Source organism: Coccinella septempunctata, chromosome 2 (assembly GCF_907165205.1).
Source record: "Coccinella septempunctata chromosome 2, icCocSept1.1, whole genome shotgun sequence".
In the NCBI taxonomy this organism is placed as follows: Eukaryota; Metazoa; Arthropoda; class Insecta; order Coleoptera; family Coccinellidae; genus Coccinella; species Coccinella septempunctata.
This window is the reverse complement of record NC_058190.1, coordinates 4,478,004-4,502,097: the sequence shown is the minus strand read 5'-3', so window position 1 is coordinate 4,502,097 and position 24,094 is coordinate 4,478,004. Positions and strand designations below refer to the sequence as shown.

The 24,094-nt window shown below is 36.4% G+C and overlaps 1 protein-coding gene across 1 annotated transcript; it reads right to left on the bottom strand.

The window, feature by feature from the left end:
* Positions 1 to 616: 616 nt before the first annotated feature.
* On the bottom strand, positions 617 to 22,700 carry LOC123308312 (microsomal glutathione S-transferase 1-like). Its single transcript, XM_044890917.1, has 3 exons — positions 22,492 to 22,700; positions 13,141 to 13,217; positions 617 to 918 (listed from the first exon to the last, which is right to left on the bottom strand). The coding sequence occupies exons 1-3, from the start codon at positions 22,624 to 22,626 to the stop codon at positions 675 to 677; spliced, it is 456 nt and encodes a 151-aa protein (XP_044746852.1). The 5' UTR covers positions 22,627 to 22,700; the 3' UTR covers positions 617 to 674.
* Between the last annotated feature and the right edge of the window lie 1,394 nt (positions 22,701 to 24,094).

Here is a 24,094-nt window from a genome sequence, read left to right as displayed (position 1 = left end):
AGTCAGTAGTGTTTAATGAAGTTATTGTTCTAACGGAACCCCGAAAAAAAAATAAATGAATGACCACGTCACATGTTACGTGTTTTAATACTTACATTTCCATTTTCTTTAGTAAAGTGAAAAACTTTATTTCGAAAAATCCATTTTTATTTGATCAACATTGCTGCACCATGCAATAAGTTTCGAACGATATTTTGGGGTTTTCACAAAGTAATTACACAAAAAATTTCAATAATCAAAAACTAGAAGGACTTGGTTGAACAAAAAGCGGTACGAGAATCAAAACATTCAAAATCCCTTTGATCAAAATGGACATCTTAAATCTTACAAAATTTCATAAATATTTTTTCTCAAATGATCCCGAAATTAACCAGTCTTACTGTCATAGTACATAATACATTTGAAACACGAGATGGCGCTCACATCACTTTAGTCGTTTCGTTTCCCATCTTTCTAGTCTATAATCTTTGCTAGTATACTGTATCATTCGTAAGCTGAAACTAAAAATGAATAATTTACTTAGCATAGATTGATGAATATTGAAATTCAACACCGCTTTTCGCTGAAAGAGTTTTCCAAGTGATTTTTCTCAATCAGGAACAGGTTACAATAAGAAAAAAAATCCAAAATTTATTTTCTAACACAAAAACAATAAAAAAATATAACAACTCCATTCACATGAAATAAAAGAGACTACTCAATGCCATATAACCAGTTATAGCATAACCTACAACCCAAACCAACATCCTGGAAGGCTGCGGTAGGGGCTTAATGGCATAAACAATGGTATGTAAAATTCTGCACCATGTATAAGTCTTGAATAACAGTGTGGCCCATGCAACACTTGGCCCAGTCAGGCAGTAGATGAAAGCAGAAACGAAGAACAATGGTATGTTCTCCACGTCATTCAAATGTGCCCTGAAAATGAATATATTATTTATATTTAATCTATCTAAGATACTATCTAAGATACAGTAGTGGATTAGATAATAATTCACAAATTCAGAATATACGGGGTGTCCCATGATGGGTGCCTGGCATATTATATAAGTTTACGGAGAACATATCATAGGATTGTTCTGGGTAGTAAGGGTTTACGCTTCTGATCTATCTAACTGAAATATTTTCAATATTGCTACGTTGCCGGTTAACAGGAACAGAAATATAAACGAATTATTCTTTCGGCAATTTTTCGGCCCCTTTATTGGGCCTTCTTCAGGCGTCAGAATAATTAAACTCTAAAAAGACTTTCATACGATGAAAGCTATTAAAATTAAAATCAAATAATACATGGAAATTTCACAAACTTAGAATATAAACATCGATGTATTCATCTGAACGGACTAGCAACAATAATAATGTTTTATTGTCAAAATCTCAATTTTGCTACTAACTCTAAAACGAAGAATCCTAAGTTGCTATGGTTTTCACCATTCTTTGCTCCCCTGAAAAAAGGCTCAGAAAGGTGCCATCCATTGCTCAAACTCATTTAGTTTCGGAGATCCCCACATCTAATTTGGGACAGCCTCTACAAACACTATGCAATCAACTATTCTAGTCATGTATCATTTTGTTGTTGAATAGAGTGTAATTTTTTTGGGACTCTCTTCAATTTATTCATAATAATGTGAATGAATCTGATGTCCACTATTAATATATGCTGATGCTTCGACGATTTATAATATTATTTTTGGTATTTTACAGCATATAAATCAGAAAATGAACAGAAAGCATACTTTTAAACTGAGTAGATCGAGGAAAGAAAATAGATGCCAGAATTGAAATTTTAAACGCGGCCGTCTGTTCTGACAGAAAGTAGAAGTTATCAAAATAAGTTATTTCACCAAAAATTGTCTAGGTTTATTAGATATTCAAGATGGCTGAGCTACAACCCCTAGAAGTTCGACAAAATTTGATTAAATTTCAAGTACGTGAATGTGAAAAGTGAATACGGCATCGGAAAAATGAAACAAAATATGAACACATGGACAATGAATGTTTCAGCACATTCAAGTCTATCTGATTAGTTGCATCAGGTCGCTTGAAAAAATTATTGTACCGTGCGAGTTGGATTGAAAACAGTGTAAAAAATTGTGGCAGTTCATTGAATGTGCTTACGTTGGCAAAGTGTTATTATTGTTACCTTATTTTACAACATTTTTACGACGATTTTTTGAGGGTTCCAAAAAAAGAAAATCATTGTGAGAAAATGTTTGAATAATTCAGACGAATTTTATTTGTGATATTTTGAACTAATATTCTATTTTTTACAGTTGCGTTCTGAGTCTTTTTTTGTCAGTTGATATCGAAATAAGCCATTTAATGAAATCATTGAAGTTGGTAAATAATGAGATAAGTTCATCCCGAGATAGGTTCTTTCCCATTGCATTGCGATAATTCAGGAAATCTAGGGTCGTATTAGGATCTAATTCAGTAATAATTTTTAATTATTTTCCAACTTCGTCATTTTGAAAGTTTTGTTTAGGATATTTTGTATATTATGTAAGTTATGTTGAAAAAGTTTTATGATTTCTTACAACAACTTCGGAGAAATATCAGAATATTCTAATCACTGGTGACTTTAATTGTCCAGATGTCGATTGGACGCTTGCAGCGATGCCATCTCAGAACTCGCCCTCCTTGCCTTATGCCGACTTCGTTCACAGTTCCGGTTGCCAACAAGTCGTGACTCAACCAACTAGGTACAGATCCGGTCAGACTCCTTCACTTCTTGATCTCTTTATAGTTTCTGATCCAAATATCATCTCAGAAATAAATTATCTGCCACCTTTGGGGAAATCTGACCACTTGGTATTGACAACTGAAATTCAGATGCTCGTTTCTTCCTGTGATCCCAGGGAGGAGAAAACTTTGAGATTTATCGACTACGATGGGGTTTCTTCCCATCTCAATTCTATCGACTGGTCTAACATCATGAGCGATTCAGACGTCGATACGATTTGGAGCATATTTCTGAACAAAACACGAGAGGCTGTTTCAGCTAACGAGCAGATAAGGATTGTCCGAACACACCCATTAAAACCGTGGATCAATGAGCGTATTCTACACCTCGTCAGACAGAAGAAATCTTTGTGGAGAAAATACATTCGAAACAGATCAGTAGAGAATTATGAGAATCATCGATCTTTCTCAAACTTCGTTTCGAAGTCTATTTATCATGCGAAATCCTCTTACGAAGAAAAACTGGTCAATTCTGGAAATAAAAAGAGACTATTCAAGTATGTGAGATCCTCAATCAACTCAAAAGTTGGTATTCCCACTGTAAGGGAGCAATCAGGGAAATTGTGTGGCACTTACGTCGAGTCTGCTAACGTCCTATCCGAAACCTTCGCTTCTAATTTTACTGTGGAGCCGATGGATTCTATTCCCACTCCTAATGTGGACCGCATCGCTGCAGACATACCAGACATCGTGATTACCCAACAAATAATCAAGAAGTATCTATTGGATTTGAGAGTGGATACCGCGCCGGGTATTGATGGGATCACCACTCGTCTGCTTAAACAATGTGCTGAAGCCTTCGCTCCTCCCTTGAAGATTCTGTTCTCGAGATCTGTCAACTCATCCTGTATTCCATCCGACTGGCTCAATGCGTCCATAACTCCCATATTTAAAAAGGGTGATAAACTAGATCCCTCTAACTATCGCCCCATAAGTATACTTTCTGCTGTTTCTAAGGTTCTGGAGAGGATCATAAGCGACCACTTGCAACAATTCTGCTTGGATAACGAGTTGATCCCAAAATCTCAGCACGGGTTCGTACCAAAACGCTCCACAACAACGAACCTCCTCTCGTGCGTTGCCGAATGGACTAAGGCCTTGGACTCTGGATCACCTGTTGACGTGATATACTTGGATTTTTCTAGGGCGTTCGATAAGGTGCCTCACAGGCGTCTCCTCGCCAAGTTGGAGCATCTGGGTGTTAGAGGAGGACTGTTGCGCTGGCTCAAGTCTTTTCTCTGCAATCGCAGGTTTCGTGTACGTGTGGGTGGTGCTTATTCCACCACTGAGAAACCGGTTACATCGGGTGTTCCGCAAGGATCAGTGTTGGGACCCATCCTCTTTGTTTTATATGTTTCTGATTTGCCTCCACTTATTCGGTCCTTCATCTCTACATTTGCTGACGATACTAAACTCTACGGCTTTCCTCTTCTACAGGGTGATCTCCTCCAGAGGGACCTTGATATCCTCATGGAATGGTGCCTTGCCTGGATGTTGCCACTGAATGTCAGCAAGTGTTGTGTACTTCACATAGGCAAAAATAATCCAAAATTGTCCTATTGGATCGACGGTTGTAGACTGGAGTCAGTGACTCGCCATGTTGATCTGGGAGTTGTTGTGGATTCAGATTTGTGCTGGTCATACCATGTGGCAGCAGTTGCGGGTAGGGCGAGGCAGGTCGGGTACTTGTTGGCTAAGACCTTCAGGAACTCCAGTATTCCGACTTGGAAGTTCTTATATAGAACATATATTCGCCCCATTATGGAGTACGCTGGACAGGTGTGGTGGCCGTCGACCAAATACGATGAAAACTTACTGGAATCCGTTCAACGCTGGACCACACGCCTGCCATATTCATATCAGCGACCGTCCTATGAGGATCGCCTCCTTATATTTGGTCTGTCCAGTTTTGCAGAGCGTCGGGCCAGGGGTGATCTCATTTTCACATTTCGTGCTGTACATGGCCACTTTGGGGAGGAACTCGAAAACATGTATCGCCTTAACACCAATAGTTTGAGAGGTCACCGCTTCAAGCTACAGAAGGAACCATTCAAAACATCGATTAGACAGAGGATCCTTTTCAACAGAGTGTTCAATCAATGGAATCGTCTGCCGACTACAGTTGTGGAGGCTGCCTCGGTGAACGCCTTCAAAAACAGGTTGGATGAAATGCGCATTTTGCTCTGATTTTGTGTTGTTTTATAAGTTAGAATTCTTCTCTCACGATTGTTAGTTACAGAATTGTAGATTTATATTTTTTGGATTTATAGGTTTACCTCAATCCTAGTTATAATGTAAATAAATAAATAAATAAATAAAAATAAATATTTCGCCATTTCATCCCATTTTTACGACGATTGTTGGAATGTTCGAACAAGAAGATTGTGATGCCCATTGTGAAATTCGTGAATAATTTAGACGAATTTTATTGGTGAGATTTTGAAGTAATATTTTTTTTTCACACTTGTATCCCAAGTCTCTTCTGTTAGTCGGTATCGAAATGAGCCATTTCATAAAATCGTGTTACTAAAACTAATGTAACGTGGTTTCCTCGGAGAAACTTATCTCGAGCGCCAGCTATTCTTTTCACTAGGAAGAATAGCAAACCGCAAACCTACCAGAGTAGCTGCTAGTCAGAGACAGAGTTCGCTGTTATCTAGGGTGGTAGCGATAACGAAGTAGTCAAAATTAAATTATGTACCAGTTTATTCATACCTTCGGAAAATGATTATATAAACAACGGAAATATGTGTAGCTATGAAATGTGAGCGAATCGATCAGCAAACATATATTCTGGAAATTCGATCCGATCACGAGCACTTTATAAAGTTTTTACCGGGTACAGTGAAAAATCAAAGGTTGTTCAATAAAATGCGCCAACCAGAACTGACGAAATGGATACTAAGGATGACCTCGCGAAGTGAAATGACTTTCTATAAGGTATCGGGATGTAATTATATTTCTCCAAAAATAAAAGAAACAATAACCAGGGCGGATCTACTCGGGACTTTTATTCACTACCCCATGGGCTTACGCTCCATGACTGATAGCGAAGAAAAGGTCTATTTTGAGCGCAACTACGGAATTTCACTGACGACGAGCGGTATCTCTTATTCTCTACCCCAAGGGCTTACGCACCATGACTGATAGAAAAGAAGAGATTTCTATTTCAACACTTATGACGCGGGAACGCGAACAGGGGGGTTGACGGGACTTTCTCTTCACTACCCCAAGGGCTTACGCACCATGACAGATAGCGAAGGGAAAAGTCAGATTCGCGAAACAGATAAAAGTATGGCCAAAAGATAACAGAAAGCGATACAGTACAGCAGTGTCAAAGAAATAACCGGTATAGGTCTAATAAAGAAACTGAACGGTATAGACGGGGACTTACTTCCCTTACGTCAAAGCACTCGCGGAAAACGAAAATAAAAATTAATTTCAAAAGCACTAAAACTCGCAAAACAAAATTTATTCTAATGAAACGTCTCGAACTGAAAAAAATTGTTGAACGGCTCGTCGTAAACACAGGTAATCAAAGGTTATTCACTATGAAGAATCGAAGAGAATGAAGAGACCGTCGCGGGGGAAAATTTGCTTTTATAGGCAAATCCCCTCTCACGGTAAAAATCTGAAAATTCCAGAATGCGACAAGAATGAAAAACGTCGTGAGCTGCGGTTTATCGCATATCAACATCATAAAAATGTCGAAATCTTCAACAGCATGCAAGAAAAACAACGTTTAACACAGATAAACGGTTTTTTACATTTACTCTGCTTATCGAAATAAATACATTGAAGAGTTGGGAATTAGATATTTTTAGAGGCGGAAATGTGGAATGAAAGGAATGCACTAAAATGAATTCCAATTTTCTCAGAAAATTCAAATTCATTATACTAAGTAGAACAATTCGGCAACTCTAAGTTTCCATTTTCATTACCACGTAAATATCGAACGAGCCAATATCACCTAAACGAAACTGAAATAAAACACCCCTTATCTGGAATCAATGGAAGAGCGGCTTTCCACTGAACAAGGGGTGATTATTTTTAAGATGTTAACACACAAAATTGAAGGCCCTTTTAAAGGCAAAAATGGTGGATTCGGCCCGTCGCGCGAAGGACAGGACTTTGATGTTTTTCTATATTTTCTGGGGAGAAAATTTAAATGATACTCTGTTAAAATTTAACGAATAAATCTATTCCAGGTATTTGAATACAAGCACGTATTTGGTCGATAACGACCAAAATAAAATCTCAATTTCTTTCGCACATACAAAGTGCGCAAAGCAATAATCATTAAAATTTCGCCAACAAAGTCTTGGATTAAAATTCTCTTTTTTTCAATTGCACAACAACAATAAAAATATAATCAAAAATCAGATGAATTTTACAGGAGCTTTCAGGACTCTGGACAAACAAAAATTGGAACCTTCTACTTTTTTCTGCGACCAGCGACCGTCGTTCGCCTGGGGTTGCTGGTGAACTTTTCGATCACCAGACTTTCCTCGCACAGTACGGCGAATTCTTTACACTCAACCGCACTACCCGCACTTTTCCGTCGTCAACGATTAACGCTCTTCGTTTCGACTCTATACGAAATTCCTAAAATCCTATATCCGATCTATACCACAAATAAAAACAATGTTACGCCCTGAACTGACTTTAACCACGGTATTAATTCTCTTACACTATTCCCCGAATAGCTTGTACCCGTCTCCCTTTTTGAGACCTAACTCCGAAAAATACTTCTAAATTTCTCGAACTGCCGAATCTACTCTCGGACTTCCAAATCTACCCTATTAGAATCCCGGATTCTACTTCCATCTTCCCGACGTATATTTTCTTCGACCAACTTCCCACTGACTCCATTCCCTTTTTTGGTTCCTTTTTATCATTCCCCTTCTTAGACCAAAAACCCAAATTTCCTCTCCACCTCTCGTGGGTGTATCCAGAATTATTCTACGACGCGCTAACCTTGCATTTTTCTGAACTAATTGAATTAGCCGGTTAAAACTCAAGAGCCTGCTAATTCTTACAACGCCGAATCAATTATCTTCGAATATTGAATTGATATATAAGCTCTTATGGGCGAGTTATTATCTAAACTAAACCGTTTTCCTTTTAACTTAAAATCAGCCTCAAGTCCGACATGAAACTCTACTTCTTCGACACTTATCTTCTTACTGGAAAAATATCATTCATACGCTTGTCATCAAAACCTTCATTTTCAATTATCTTGAACGTTGAGAGCCCCAGAAGGAATTTCCTAGCCCAATATTCTACCAGCATATATATCTCTTCAATATTCCTATTTATTACAAAACCACATGGTGGAATCGATAAGTTTTTTCTATTACTCTGCGAAAATTCAGCTAACAAACGGTCTGTGGTCGTATTAGGATCTATTTCAGTAATAGTTTTCAATTTTTTTTCAACTTCGTCATCTTCCCTAATAGCACACAACGTCCATGGGACGTACAATTCATGTCCATTTAACGTCGGAACGTCCATGGACTTGATTTGTATGTCCTTTGGACGTCCGTTTCCGGACAGTTTTAGGACGTCCAAGATGGATATCCATTGTTAGTCCAATTTATGTACAATGTCCGTATCGGATATCCATTGGATGACCGTGATGGACATAATACGGACTATATGACATATGTCCGTATCATATAGTTCCAAAATAGTCCCTGACCGACTCAATACAGGCAATGTCAAAAATATGTCCTTACTGGATATCCATTAGGTGTCCGTGATGAACATATTACGGACCATATAACTTATACATATATATTACATGGTCCTTATAACGTCCATGACGGACACCTATTGGATATCCGGTAGGGACATCTTTTGAATGTCCTCACCGGATATTCACTAGGAGTCCGTAATGGACGTAATATGGACCAAATAACATGTATATATTACATGGTCCGTATAACGTCCATGACGGACACCTATTGGATATCCGGTAGGGACATCTTTTGAATATCCATACTGGATATTCACTAGGAGTCCGTAGGGGACGTAGTATGGACCAAATAACATGTATAAGTTACATGGTCCGTATAACGTCCATCACCGGATATTCACTAGGAGTCCGTAATGGACGTAATATGGACCAAATTACATATACACATTACATGGTCCGTATAACGTCCATCACGGATACCTAGTGGATATCCGGTAGGGACATCTTTTGAATGTCCATACCGGATATTCACAAGGAGTCCGTAATATGGACCAAATAATACATACATATATATCAATGAACACCAAAATTTAATATTATTTATCACTAAACTCCTTCTTTTCCGTTTTGTAGTATGTGAATATCTCATGAATATTATATTATGTATAACGTTATGATGAACGAAGACTAAATACTTGAGTAATTACTATTATAAAATAATCTATGTTTGAGTTTTAAGACTTTAGTTCTTATTATATGGTATTTCTGTATTGATCGACTACTATTCCATAAATCAGTTAACAATATAATGAATATGTTCCTACAAGTAGGTGTATCGTATAGTCTCGGTAGCTAGGACGGTTGCAGCGAAGGCTCAGTAATACGATGTCCCCACGTACTCGCGAGTTCGAATCCGGGCCAAGTGTAAAAACTTTCTAGTAAGTATGGATGGAAATGGGAACAACACAGAAAATACCATCTGCGACTGAGTGTAAGACATTGGGTTCTAGGACATTAAAAGTCTAATAAAAAGGATAGCCAACGTCGTGGTAAATTTTTGTACCGTTGAGATAGCTAATGATGGTCCCAACGGGATATCCATTGGACGTCCGCGATGGACGTCCGAATTCGGTTCAAAGTTGTGACATTTGTACGTCCCTCGGATGTCCATAGAACGTCCATTGTACCAGAAATGGACGTCCCATGGATGTCCGTAATGTCCGAAGAGGACGTCCTATGGATGTCCATAGGACTACTTTGTGCTATTAGGGTTCAAAGTTTTGTATAGGTGATTTTTTATTTTAACCAGTTCTCACCTTTAAATACACCCTGTATAACCCGGCACAAGCAGTATGGTTTTTAGGTATATTCAGCAAAGTGTAGGGAATGACCAACTTCTACTTATACTGAAAACCTAAAACATGGAGCCTATTTTTGTGGCGTTTTTAAACGGAGAATGAGGAAGATATATTTTCAACCCCTCATTACGTTTGATCCATGAAAATAAATCGACAAAAACAATGGAAATTATTATCATTTTTTAGTCGGAAAAACAAACTTCATGGATTTTTTTTAAACTGTGAGATGATTACGCCCTCTATAAATAACCAGTGTGAATTGAACAATAGAGTTATATAAATATATGAACTATAAATAGGAGAGTGGCTTATCTATCTTTACGTAGCTTTTATCAAAATCAATTACTCAGATTGAATAGGGTCAGATACATCCGTTATTTGATGTTGATATCTAATTGTTGTGGATATGTGAAGTGAAGGTGAATCTTATGGATAATGTAGAATACATTGCGCTCCTTTATTTCCACCGAAAATCAACAATACGAAACTTCACGATTACGAAGGTGAAAATCATCGATAAAATAGATACTAATACGATTCTAGATAGAGAAACACGAAAGAATGAATTTGTCGTACCTATTCTCAGAATTGTGAACAACTCTGTTTTTGACGGGGAATGAGAATAATAATTGTTGTCAACGAAGGATGTCCGAATCTTTTTCGTTATTTTTGAGGAATAGTTCATTTTGATATGTTTCATCACTTAACAGAAAAATACTCAAGGCGCCAGTGTATAAAGCTCAGAATTGGTCTACATACACTTAATTATCCACGAACAAAACAAGAAGAAAACAGGTTGTTGTCTTTTTTTTTGACAGAAGGTAGAACTTATTATTGAAATAAGTCGTTTTAACAAAAATTGTCTATATGAAATATCCAAGATGGCTGAGTTCGAAAAAATTTCATTGAATTTCAAGTACGAGACTGTGGTAGGTGACTCCGGCATCGCAAAACATAAACATATGGCTGGACAATGAATGGTTCAGTACCAAGTTCATCGGATTAGATGCATCAAGTCACTTTTGAGAGAATCATAATTGTTGTATCGTGCAATTTAGGGTGGAAAAAAAGATGAGTGCTTATGTTGGTTATCTTGAAAAAGTGCTATGATGTTTAACATCCCATTTTTACCACGATTGTTGGAATGTTGGAACAAGAAGATTGTGATGCCCATTGTGAAAAAATTCGTGAATAATTTAGACGAATCCATTGTGAAAAAATTCGTGTATAATTTAGACGAATTTTATTGGGGAGATTTTGAAGTATTATTCTATTTTTTTCACTTGTGCCCTTAGTCTTTTCTGTCAATTGAGAAGAGAAAATAGAGGAATGAGCTACACTGCTCCACAAGAGTTAGGGATATCGTATTCAATCGCTTTTAAAAGTATGTAATCTTCGAGAAAATCGCTGTAAAATCATTAAAAACTCAATAACAACTTGAATCGATCCAATAAAAATCAGTATGAGACATTTCGTCAATATGGTCGCCTTCTTTTCTGAAGTTTGGTTCTTTGCTTATGCTTCATGAATGTTCTTATTTTGAAATGAAGTCAGTTTATGAACGGCTTCGATTTGAAACGAGTTTTCTGAAAGTGCAAAGACGTGAATTAACAAACGCTGAGGCTAATAGGGCTATCGGACTGCTACAGGGTGGCCTAACTCAGGTTGTTGTAGCGGAAAGGCTCCAAGTCAGCCAAAGTGTGATATCTCGACTTTGGAATAGGTTCAGGGAGAAAGGTTCCGTGTTGGACAGACCAAGGCTTGGTGGGCGACGAAAAACAACTCCTGCTCAGGCTCAGGATCGTTTCATCACCGTTTCGCGGAGAAGAAACCCTACATCTACGTGTAGAATGCTACGGAATACTCTTCAAAATGCAGATGGGCTCGAAGTTTCCATCGAAACCATCAGACGACGTTTGAGAGAGGTGAATCTAGGTTCTAGACGTCCGTTAAGAGGAGTTCCATTAACACTTGACCATAAGCGTCAAAGACTGGAATGGGCAAGGCAACATATATCAATTGGAACGATCAATGGCGTAGTGTCCTTTTTACTGATGAATCCAGATGTGGACGATTTTCAGATTCTCGAAGAATAAGGGTATGGACAATCCCACGCATACCCCGTAATCGTCGCTATGTCCAAGAAGTCCATCCATTCCGAGGGGGTAGTGTTATGGTATGGACCGGGATATGTTTCAACGGGTGCACAGATCTGCACATTTGTCCTGGAAATATGACCGCCTTACACTATAGGGAGCATGTCATTGACAATGTTGTGCCAAAATTTTCACGCTGCTATTGGTGAAACTTTTCAATTTCTAGACGATAACGCTACACCGGAGCCATAGTTGAGAATGCGAACGAGGAGCTTGGTATTCCACATTTATCAATACCTCCGCATTCACCAGATTTGAATTGCATAGAACATGCATGGGATATGCCCCAAAGAAGATTAGATAATCATCAACCTACCCCAGAATCCTTAAATGATCTGAGAGAGCTTCTGCCCCGTTTATGGAACCAAATTCCTCAAGAAATGTTCAACAACCTCGTGAGTAGTATGCAAAGAAGATGTCAAGCTGTTATTGATGCCCGTGGAGGCCATACATTGTATTGATAGTCTTAAAATGCTTGAATTCTCTGGGAATAAAAATTCGTTATTTTATTCAATTTTTCTTAACCACCCTGTATACGCTGCAGACCTACAGGATAAAATTAATTTGCAACTTGAAATCATATTTATATGAATATTCATCACAAACATCTTATTTTAACTATATGTTTTTGCAATTTAAGTCAATATCTCTAACTCATGTAGAGCAGTTTATTTCATTAAATCGTGCAAGTTACTAAAAAATAATGAGAACAATTCGGCAATCCTATGTTCATATTTTCATTACAACGTACATATCGAATGAGCCAATATCCTAAACGAAACCACATGGTCGAATCAGGACATAAGTTTTTTTCCACTGCTTTGCTTTGCTTTCAGCTGACAAATGGTCTAGGGTCGTATTATAGGACCTATTTCAGTATCTAATCATTTTCAATTTTTTTTTCAACTTTGTCATTTTGAAAGTTTCGTATAGGCGATTTTTGGTTAAACGCTTCATTTTGACCAGTTCTACCTTATGTTGAAAAAAAGCCTCACTTTCAAATACTCCCTGTATATTGCTCTAAGTTGTCAAGATCAGTTTGGAATCATTGATATCTCGCAAGATATTTGCAGAGTTTTTGAATTGAAAAAGTTGAAATCTTTAAAATTTCAACTGAACTGTACGCGGAGAAATTATGAGAGAAGAAAATAAAGTTCTATTAACATAATACCACAGCCTCACTCACCTTCTCACCCTTTCTATTTTTTCATTGGTTGATGTTTTAACCTTATGCATCACAGTATCTTCGGGATTGATGAAGACCTGAAATACAAAATTTGTATTTATAGTTAGAATTTGTTTTTTACTCGAAAATAGACGATGGAATTCAACATTCTCCTTTTAATAAAATGGAAAGCAGAGAACCGTTTATGAATATGTGAACAATATAATACAACGATTAACGAAAATTCAACACATTGATTTTCCGTCTTTGAAATGAAAATATGGGAAATCGCTCGGACCCGTCAATTTCTGATTCGAGGGTGAAATGTAATATGATAGATTCAGCAAGCCGAAACAATAAAAATTGGCCATAAAGATCACAAAAATCAGTGTTTTTGAATTATCTCCTCCCCTGGGCTTCAAATCTTTTTCGCATTCATTATAAGAGTTGTAGAGCATAACATTTTCTACAAATTTTGTCCTGAGCAATTTTTTCTACGCTCAAACGTTTTAGAGATATATGGCGATACATGCTGAAGCGAAAATTCACTCGTTGGAAAATAGTACAGTCTAAGGTTCAGTCAGAGACAACACTAAAATTTTCGTGACTAATTTCGAAATTGTCCTTATAGAAATACCTTGTCATTTTGAAAATTGGATGAATGTAGATTAGACTGGGATTCTACATTGACCTTGGCCTTTCGCATGTATGGCTAAGCTGCTCGCCCTTATCGCCCTCTAACTCGAGAACGGTTAAGAGTGTGTAAAATTGCTTCAGACAAAAGTTGTGGAGAATTTTATTATCTACAACTTTTATAATGAATACAAAAACGATTAGAGGTACAGGCAGGGAAATATTCGTGAAAAAAGCATTTTTTATCATCTTCAAAGTGTCAGATTAAGAAAACCCTCTTGATTAGTGTAAGATTATTGGGCAAAACGTCTACAACACTGAGATTATCAATCTGTATGAAAATCTGACACGCTCGAGTATGTACAAGTAACGATTTTTTTTTACATTTTCAAAGGACCGCTGTGACCTCGCGTCAAGTCCAAATTGTCAGTCCCTTCAAAAGTAGCTTCCTTTGGGTCCAATTAACATATCCTCCAAAAATCTGACACGCTGGAAGTTTTTTTTTACCATTTTCAACTCTTCCGTACGGTCAGTCCCACCGCGCAAACTGTCAGATAAGCATGAATTCATTATCAGAGACACGTAGGGCATATACAGTATCTTAATCTGACATGCTCGAGTATGTACACCTGACGATTATTTTTTACATCTTTGAGACCCTGCAGACGCTTTCCCCACCGCTGAAAGTGTACTTCAAAGTCGGAATTTAACAAAATTCCGAGTTCAAAATCGGAATTTAGTGAAATTCCGACTCTGAACTCGGAATTTTATTTACTTCGAAACCGATACAGGCTAGATGCACAGGGTGTTGTTCTACGACGACATAGATTATTTCTCCATATATACAGAGGGGGGCCTGGGAGCCCAATGTTATTTTATGGTTACTATTTCAATACTGGGGCGGAGGGAGGTTGTGCCTAACCTTACCTCTACCTGTCTACGACCATAATTTCATAATCATTCAAAAACATGGACCTAATGACAATTTTCTCCAATAAAATATATCAAGTTCAATATTTATTAAAGAACAACGTGTTTATTTTGTGAAATCTAAATCCTCTCATGAATATCTCAGCATATTTGGAAATGAACCAATTCGTCATAGAGCTGCCTATATGAGGTATTCTCACCGTTGTAATGACCTCTTCATGTAAGAAACATCAAAGCACACCGGGTGTACCTCGGGGTTTACTGATTTCTTGTCCATTGAGCCTCACGAGTACATATAAGAAGGACATTTTTTCATAAAATATCCGGAATATACCTAAAAAACAGTTATGTCTAAAAAATATTCATGTCGAGTTCAAAGTCGGAATTTACTAAATTCCGACTTCAAAGTCGGAATTTAAGGAAAAATATTTTTAAAATATTATGTGGCCCTTCTACGCCTTCGTACTTTCCCCGTCTCATTCGAGATTTTAGGACGTTGATACAAATTTCTTGAAAACAACGGTACAAAATGTCCCCCTACGAAGTACGAACCAGAGTTTACATCTTTTTGCATTTTTTTCGATTTTACATTAAGACCGAGATATTAAAGGTGGTCCGTTTTCTATTGACACACTATCAATAGAATCAAATCAAAGTAGGAATTTCTGAGCTATTGACTGTTGTGAAGGTAACAGGTAGTTCTGCTTGTAACGAATGATACAACGCATATTTGCACAAAAAACTTTTTTCCATTAGCTTATTTCAAGTTCTCAGTTCCATGTATCAAACTATAAATTTAGGAATAATATGAGATTTCTCTCTGAGTGAAATGATCTAGTGCAGTATGAATATTATCTATTCAAGCGATAAGAAACCTACGAAACTTGTGGTATCAGAGCGATAGTGAAACACGATTTGACTCTAGCGGAGAAGAGGCGATAAAACTCCTGTCGATTCAATTGTGAAGAACAATACCGAAAATACTAGTAGGAGTGAAATGCCGAGTCATCGTCGATTTGGCATTGACCGGTGGTCAGGATCGAACTTGACCGTGGGGACATGGCAAATAGGTAGGTATAAAAACTGGATCCTCCTATTGCAGATTTGAAATTCATATCACATCATAACATTAGCGGTCGATGATATAGGTTAAAGGTAAGAGTTTGTCTCACAGAGATTAACGAAGAGTGGATCATATTGAAACTTACATTTTCAATAATAGTGGTCAAATTTCATTTGAGATCTGGTATTCATTCAGCGTTTTGAAGAAACTGAGATCTGTACAGGGGTTTCAAAATTCGATGTACACTGAGGGGATCTGATAAACTAGGAGATCTAGAACAAAACAAATAACACGTTTCCAATCTCTTTTTTCAGGAACAAAGAATGGTGTTAACTTCAGTCTCCTGCTGTCTTTCGTTTTTGACTTATTAGTAGAAAATCGAATTTTGACGATCACAGAAACTTCTTATAACTGAAATAAAAGTTATTTGGAAGTGGGTGGACCCTTAATAACCTTTATTCAGCAACTTAGCCAACAGTTCGATTTAAGTTCCCCCTTTTTCTAGGCTAAAAAACATTAAAAACAACAGTTACAATACAAGGAAAATACATCTAATACTGTGAAATCACCTACATAGTCAATAAATTAAAAGTTATGGTCATAAAATAAAAATGTTCAAATTTTCAAAACTATAGTTAGTGATACGATGTCTTAAACTCTGGTGTATTCACTGATTCGATTTTGTTTTTAATTTCGTGGGGATATGGAATCAGTTTCGTTTTTACCACTGTAGATAGCGCTGCTTAGAATTTGACAGAGCATTGTCAATTGATATTTGAAAATAATTTGAATACTTTCCTACGTCTTACGAATATGTTGTATTTATAAGCGATTATTGGTGTCTGAAAATGTATTAGTTTCGAGAAAGGGATGTAGAACATTCATTTATTCAACATGTCGTTCAGTTTTCTGTATGGACAAACAAGAACTACAGCTCAAGATTTCGGTGTTGTTTCAATTTTAGGCAGAACCAAATCAGATGAACGAACAAGTTTTATGGCAACTTCAGCAATATTTCAAAGAAACTGTATTGGAAATAAGTTATAATGTGAATTGTTAGCATGTATTGAGAATCAGAAATACATGAATCTATTCGAGTCTGTTCTTCAAATATTCTTCCTGAGTAGATATAATGAAAATTCCCTTTCCGTCAATTGGATATATTGGATATTTGACCAATCAACTGTGTTTTATTAAAATCATATTGAATTACCCCACTCACGAATTCGAGAATTTCTTGAAGAAGAACAGTAAATACTCTTTCGAAACCTTATTCGACAGTGTTGAAATATCGACAGATTTGTTTTTACAACGAAAATTAAACTGTAAATCACGAATATTCCTTTACAGCTGACAAAATGGGCCAGTTCATATTTTGAACTCGTTGATAGATATTCGATATCAACGAAAAACAAAATGAAACGAGAGAGTATCATCGGACATCCTTCGGTAGAATAAGGATAGAACGAAGCAAATGACATGGTGGCGCCGCTACGAAATTGATCCCATATCCCCGATTTTCTGAAATGTTGATGCTTGCAAAAAGTGACAAGTGCACCCACCAGTGTTTTAGACATCTTAGTTAGTGACTATCTCAAAATACATTCCGTTTTAGACTAGTAAAACGAAGCAATAAAACACGAGGTTATGAACCATGGTTATAGAATCTCACAAATCTATGGTTAGGTTAAGTTTTTGATTCAATTCAAAAATTAAATAAATTTAAAAATTAATTCAAGAACATAAACTCTTCTAGTCCATAGAATCTATAAATTCTAAATTTATGCTTTTGATTTAATTTGAAAATTAATTGAGTTTAAGAAATTAAATCATAAATTATTCTAGTCCATAAATTTCTTCCGGTTTCAAATATAGATTTTCCTTCTACATCTAAGGCAATAGCCGTAGATAATAAAACAATTAAATTATTCTTTTCGACCTTGACATTTACTGTTAATATAAGTAAAAAAGCCTATATTTAGGTACGAAGCGCCAGAAGGTGGTTTTGCCTTTGAGTATTCAACAACTTCGTATAATAAATAGTTTTGCTGAGTTTTATGAAACCTTACACAATATCAACACTTTCTACCTCAGAATAAATCATTTTCAATATATCAATTCTCAAATTATGAATAAAAAGTAATGTCAATGTCAATCAAAACAATTTGATTGATTTATTGTCATTGTACATTTCTATGATCTAGAAACAAAGCAACAATCGATGGAATGGCGACACTGTGGTTATCCAAGACCTCCAAGAAGTTTCGTGTCCAAAAATCTGCTGGAAAAGTTCTTGCTTCAGTTTTTCCGGATTGCCATGGAAAAAACATGATTGATTTTTTGGATATGGGAAGAACAATATCCGGCGAATTACTATTCGACATTACTGACCACTCTACGGGAAGAAAATTAAAGAGAAAAGACGCGGGAAGCTATACAAAGGTGTTTTGCTTTTGCAGGACAACGTCCCTGCATACAAATCTCATGTTGCCATGCAAAAAATTCGTGATTTAAGGTTTCAATTACTAGAACACCTCCCTTATTCACCAGATTTGGCTCCATCCGACTATCATCTCTTTCCTCTACTGAAAAAAAGTTTGAAAGGTCGTAAATTTTCTTCCAAAGAGGAGGTAATGAAAGCAGTGGAGGTCTGGTTTGCAGAGCAAGAGGAAACAGTTTCTTTAAAAGTCTAGAGACGTTGCAGGTTCGCTGTAATAAATGTATCCAATTAAGAGGAGATTTTGACATTGATATTTGGTTTGGTTCTATAGTAGGCTAAGAATTTTTTAATATATCCTCGTACATATATTTGAAATCACGAGAAAGAACTCCGCCGATTAGGAAAATGAAATACATGTTCCATTCAAAAACACCAATTTACAAAAAATTTTCAAGTTTACGATGCTTTTTGCAGTTCCTATCCTAGTATTGAATTCTGAATGCCAATAAAATTATTTCATATTTGCCATTTGCCCATTTAAACGTTTTTGTAAGACCAATATTAACTGAGATAGTTATAGAGTGAAATATAAACAATGATCCTGTACATATTTGAAATAGAAATTCTGTATTTCTGTGGGAAATACTCAAATTAATTCAATATCCTTCACTTTTGACGAGCAGTTCATTTGAATACTGAACAATTCCCATTCCAGCAATTATAAATGCATTGAGGTAGATTCGCTGCTGGTATGATATACCAAACCAAAGTTCAAGTATAATTTCCATCGAAAAAGCATGATTGTAGAAAAGTGGAAACATTTCTGTATCTTGATACGTAACAATAACCCAAGGCTTCGATGATAATTCCCCTTTTTGTACACAACGAATCAACTAATTAATAGTATTGGTAACTGTTGTACACAAATATTGAACAACATATTCCGGAAATACTCGAAAGTGCAATTCACCAGTCGGACAAGGTTGAATTAGTTATAGTACACAAATAAATATGTGTTAATGTGCTGTTCTTACTGCTACTTCATTTTGATTGTAGGTTAAATGATAGGTTCTTACTTGATTTTTGTTACTTTATATATGAAATTTCATAAAATATTCCAAAGGAATTCTGTGAAATTTCTGAACGCTACTTGTAGTTTGTTTTGGCTTTTTCTTTTGTGAATTTGTCGAATATAACTTATATTTATTCAAATAAATAGATTCATGTTTATGGTGAGAGAAAGCAGAATGGTACTGCAGATTGCTGCTTGTAGATATCCGCTGAGATTTCCCCCATATGTCGGCAATTAAACTGCTCCACATGAGTTAGGGATATTGACTAAAATTGCAAAAAAAATATAGTTAAAATAAGAGTTTTGTGATGAAAATTCATATTAATATGATTTCAAGTTGCAAATTAATTTAAGCCTGTAGGTCTGCAGCATGTACAGGGTGGTTAAGAAAAATCGAGTAAAATAACGAAATTTTATTCCCAGAGAATTCAAGCATTTTAAGACTATCAATACAATGTAAGGCCTCCACGAGCATCAATAACAGCTTGACATCTTCTTTGCATACTACACACGAGGATGTTGAACATTTCTTGAGGAATTTGGTTCCATAAACGGGGCAGAAGCTCTCTCAGATCATTTAAGGATTCTGGGTTAGGTTGATGATTATCTAATTTCTTTGGAGCATATCCCATGCATGTTCTATGCAATTCAAATCTGGTGAGTGCGGAGGTATTGATAAATGTGGAATACCAAGCTCCTCACGGGCATTCTCAACTATGGCTGCACGGTGCGGTCTAGCGTTATCGTTTGAAAATTAAAAAGTTTCACCAATAGCAGCGTGGAAATTTGGCACAACATTGTCAATGACATGCTTCCTATAGTGTAAGGCGGTCATATTCCCAGGACAAATGTGTAGATCTTTGCACCCGTTGAAACATATCCCGGCCCATACCATAACACTACCCCCTCGGAATGTATGGACTTCTTGGACATAGCGACGATTACGGGGTATGCGTGGGATTGTCCATACCCTTTATTCTTCGAGAATCTGAAAATCGTCCATATCTGGATTCATCAGTGAAAAGGACACTACGCCATTGATCGTTCCAATTGATATGTTGCCTTGCCCATTCCAGTCTTTGACGCTTATGGTCACGTGTAAATGGAACTCCTCTTAATGGACGTCTAGAACCTAGATTCACCTCTCTCAAACGTCGTCTGATGGTTTCGATGGAAACTTGGACCCCATCTGCATTTTGAAGAGTATTCCGTAGCATTCTACACGTAGATGTTGGGTTTCTTCACGCCGAAACGGTGATGAAACGATCCTGATCAGGTGTTGTTTTTCATCGCCCACCAAGCCTTGGTCTTTCCAACACGGAACCTGTCTCCCTGAACCTATTCCAAAGTCGAGATATCTCACTTTGGCTGACTTGAGTCATTCTGCTACAACAACCTGAGTTAGGCCACCCTGTAGCATTCCGATAGTCTTATTAGCCTCAGCGTTTGTTAATTTACGCCTTGGCATTTTCAGAAAACTCGATTCAAATCAAAGCCGTTATAAAGTGACTTCATTTCAAAATAAGAACATTCATGAAGCATATGCAAAGAACCAAACTTCAGAAAAAAGGCGACCAGATTGACGAAATGTGTCATACTGATTTTCATTGGATCGATTCAAGTTGTTATTGAGTTTTAAATGATTTTACAGCGATTTTCTCGAAGATTACATACTTTTAAAAAGGATTGAATACGATATCCCTAACTCTTGTGGAGTAGTATATTTATTGATTGGGTGTAGACACTGGTTATTTGAAAGAATCCTATAGTAGTGGTGCATCAAGAAGCCTGCAACATCTTTTATGGAGGATATTGGAAAGAAATTTTGAAGAGACTAGAATGAAACTAAAACAAACACAAAATCCATAGCTAGGGTAGTGGAAGTAAGCCACACTAAAGTGTGGACGACACTGAGTTAAGAACAGTTTTTCACTTACTGAAATCAAAGGCACTTTAATAATGCAAATCTGACAACCTCAACAACATCAGGTCTGTCCACGGATGAAGCCACATTCACAAAAAATTTAGTGAACAATTTGCATAACACCTATATATGTGTGGTCAACAGAAAACCTCCACCCTGTGCGGACACATTTCCAGCAAAGATTCTCCTTGAATGTTTAGATTGGGCACGTCTGTGGTATGCTTTTTGGACCATTCTAACTGCCATCACGAATGTCGGATGACCTGCATTTCCTCCAACCCCAACGACTAGAAAATGTCCCTCTCAATGCCAGACAGCGAATGTGATTAGTACTAGATGGAGCTCCCCCCTACTATGAATGAAATTCCCGAGACCATAAATACCAAGGTCACCCTTTTTACAGGGTAGGGTAGGCAGTGCCGCTTCAACCAAACTAGTATTTTGTCCTATATTGTGGTACACTTGTACAGAATAAAAAATATTTTCAAAAGATACAATTGTACGCCTGAATTCTACAACATCTTGAATAACAACAAAAGATTATTTACGAAAATAAAAGATAATACACCAACCTGTAAACAATCTAAACTTTTTTATACAATTTCTTATTGAAATTGTGAAAGAGTTTAATGAAGTTGATTACAGGTTACAGGGGGTTCAGGGAGACTGTCAAATCTCGTTTTCTGTATGTTGAATTTTTTTAATTCGAATGTTATTTTCATCTTCATATTTCGATTCGAAAGAAGATAAACGGTGGAGGCTACCTAAAATGTAGCATGTTTGAGATATTTTGAAATAAGTGTTCGTCCCTTATTTATCTTACATACACGCTGCATGGGGCAGCGGTCGATTACTTTAATTCTATTAACTTCAGAAAAAAGAGTTTCAAATAAAGCTTTCCTCTCTTTGTAGAGGGTATCCTAAAATTATTCAGAACTATAAAAGTGTTTAGTTTCTTCTGCACAGCTATCAACTTCGTTATTTTAAATGGAACATCGTATATATTTTTACATTTTTGAATTCCTTGTTGAATTTGATTATAAGTTTGATAGCACAACTATGTCTGAATTCTCAACGGTTTTCGAGACATTTGACTTTTTATTAATTCGACAAGATAGTCCAGAAGTACCAGAAACCGCCAAAATCGAGCAATTTGGGATACCCTGTACATTCAAAAATGTAGAGAAAAATTTCATGTCAGTTTTCGGTAGAAGCGGCAAATTCAGTATATATATATAGTATTGTATATTTTTTCCTTCTTTCTCAAGGCTCATAGTTGAACATGAAATTCAAAAAACAAGGTGACTTACTCCGTATATCATCCTTTTCATTCCGGTCAGAGAAGACATCAGCATCATTTTTAAAATTAATATTGAGCAATAGAAGAAGTAACTTCTATAAAGAGGATCACTTGTTAAAATTCCAACCACGTTATTACTTGCCATTTTGTATACAATTCCCGATCACTTTATCGAGCAATAGCGTTCTGTAGACTGAACTGATGTTCGTGTGGATCATCCTACAATTCAAGGTTTTCAGAGCCGTACTCAATTATTACCACTGGCGGTCAGATTGTTGATGAGCGGTTGCTGGAGTGACACAGCAAATTTGACTCTTTTTGTTGTTGTTGAAGTTTAATATGAAATTACTCTTTCTGAATGATATGCATAAATGAAGAATTTAGAGTTGTTTTTTCCGATAATGAAAACAGAATTGGACTATGCGCATACAATATTCTCAAATTCACCAAAAACAGATCTGGATATTACGGGAGTAGCAGAAAGAACTTGCTTGACAGCCCAACAACCCACTCCGCAAGCCATCCAATCAACTTTTACGAGGATGTATTGATATCTAGTTAGCCTAGAACAGTTCCCAAGTGACCAGTAACATATCTGTTATGTTTTCTTGGGAGATCGAATGGGGAACTCTGTTATGTGTTATTTTTCTGTAACCATTACGTGTCTGATGCGATATTTGAGATGTACCTGTGCTGTATCGAAATTATATCCACATTTTGTAAATTTCATGTTCCCGCTCCCTGATATCCACGTATTATATTTGTAACATTGTTCTTTATTTGCCATGTATCATTTTGAGATCATGAACATAGCATGACACCATAAGCGTTTAAACTACCTACCGTTGAGGGCGCTGTAAAACGTAAACAAATATGGAGGATTGTGAGAAATGCTATTGATACTGCTGTCGTTTCGATATGTATTTATTATCATTTAGACGTTTTGTCAGTTGAATAGTGGATTACTCAAAGTTAATAAGTGCAGATATTGAACGTTTGATAAGTTATTTGTGTGTCATAGTGATTTTCCAGTGAAATGGTGAATTACTGAAAAGAATTAAAGTGCTATGGATATCGAACTGTAGGTCAATAAAATCATTTCTCGTATTTTCATAGCAGTCCTATAACACATAATAGGCTATGTTTTTATTATATCCAGCATATAAAAATTATATAATATTTGAATAATTAATGTCACTCTTTGGTGTAAATTTCGATATAAGTTATTTCCTCACGTGTTGCATGTACCTCATATGTAGAAATAAATGAATTAATCATATACTTATATTGAAAATTTTCTTCAGAAAGATATGAAATATGCATATAGTATTCTTTTCAAGCATTAAAAATTATGGAAATTAATATAAACTATTGCAATATTGAACTCGTATTTTGATTTTTCAATTAGTGTGTATTTATCGATCATTTTTGAAAATAAAATTGATTATTGTTCTCCAAGAAAAATTAGGGCATGTCTTTCTGGTCTTTGCACTTTCCTGCATTAATGAACTGTTGATTATCTTTTTTTGGAATGCAGGAAATTGCAAAGACTAGAAAGACATGCCCTAATTTTTCTTGGAGAACAATAATCAATTCTATTTTCAAAAATGATC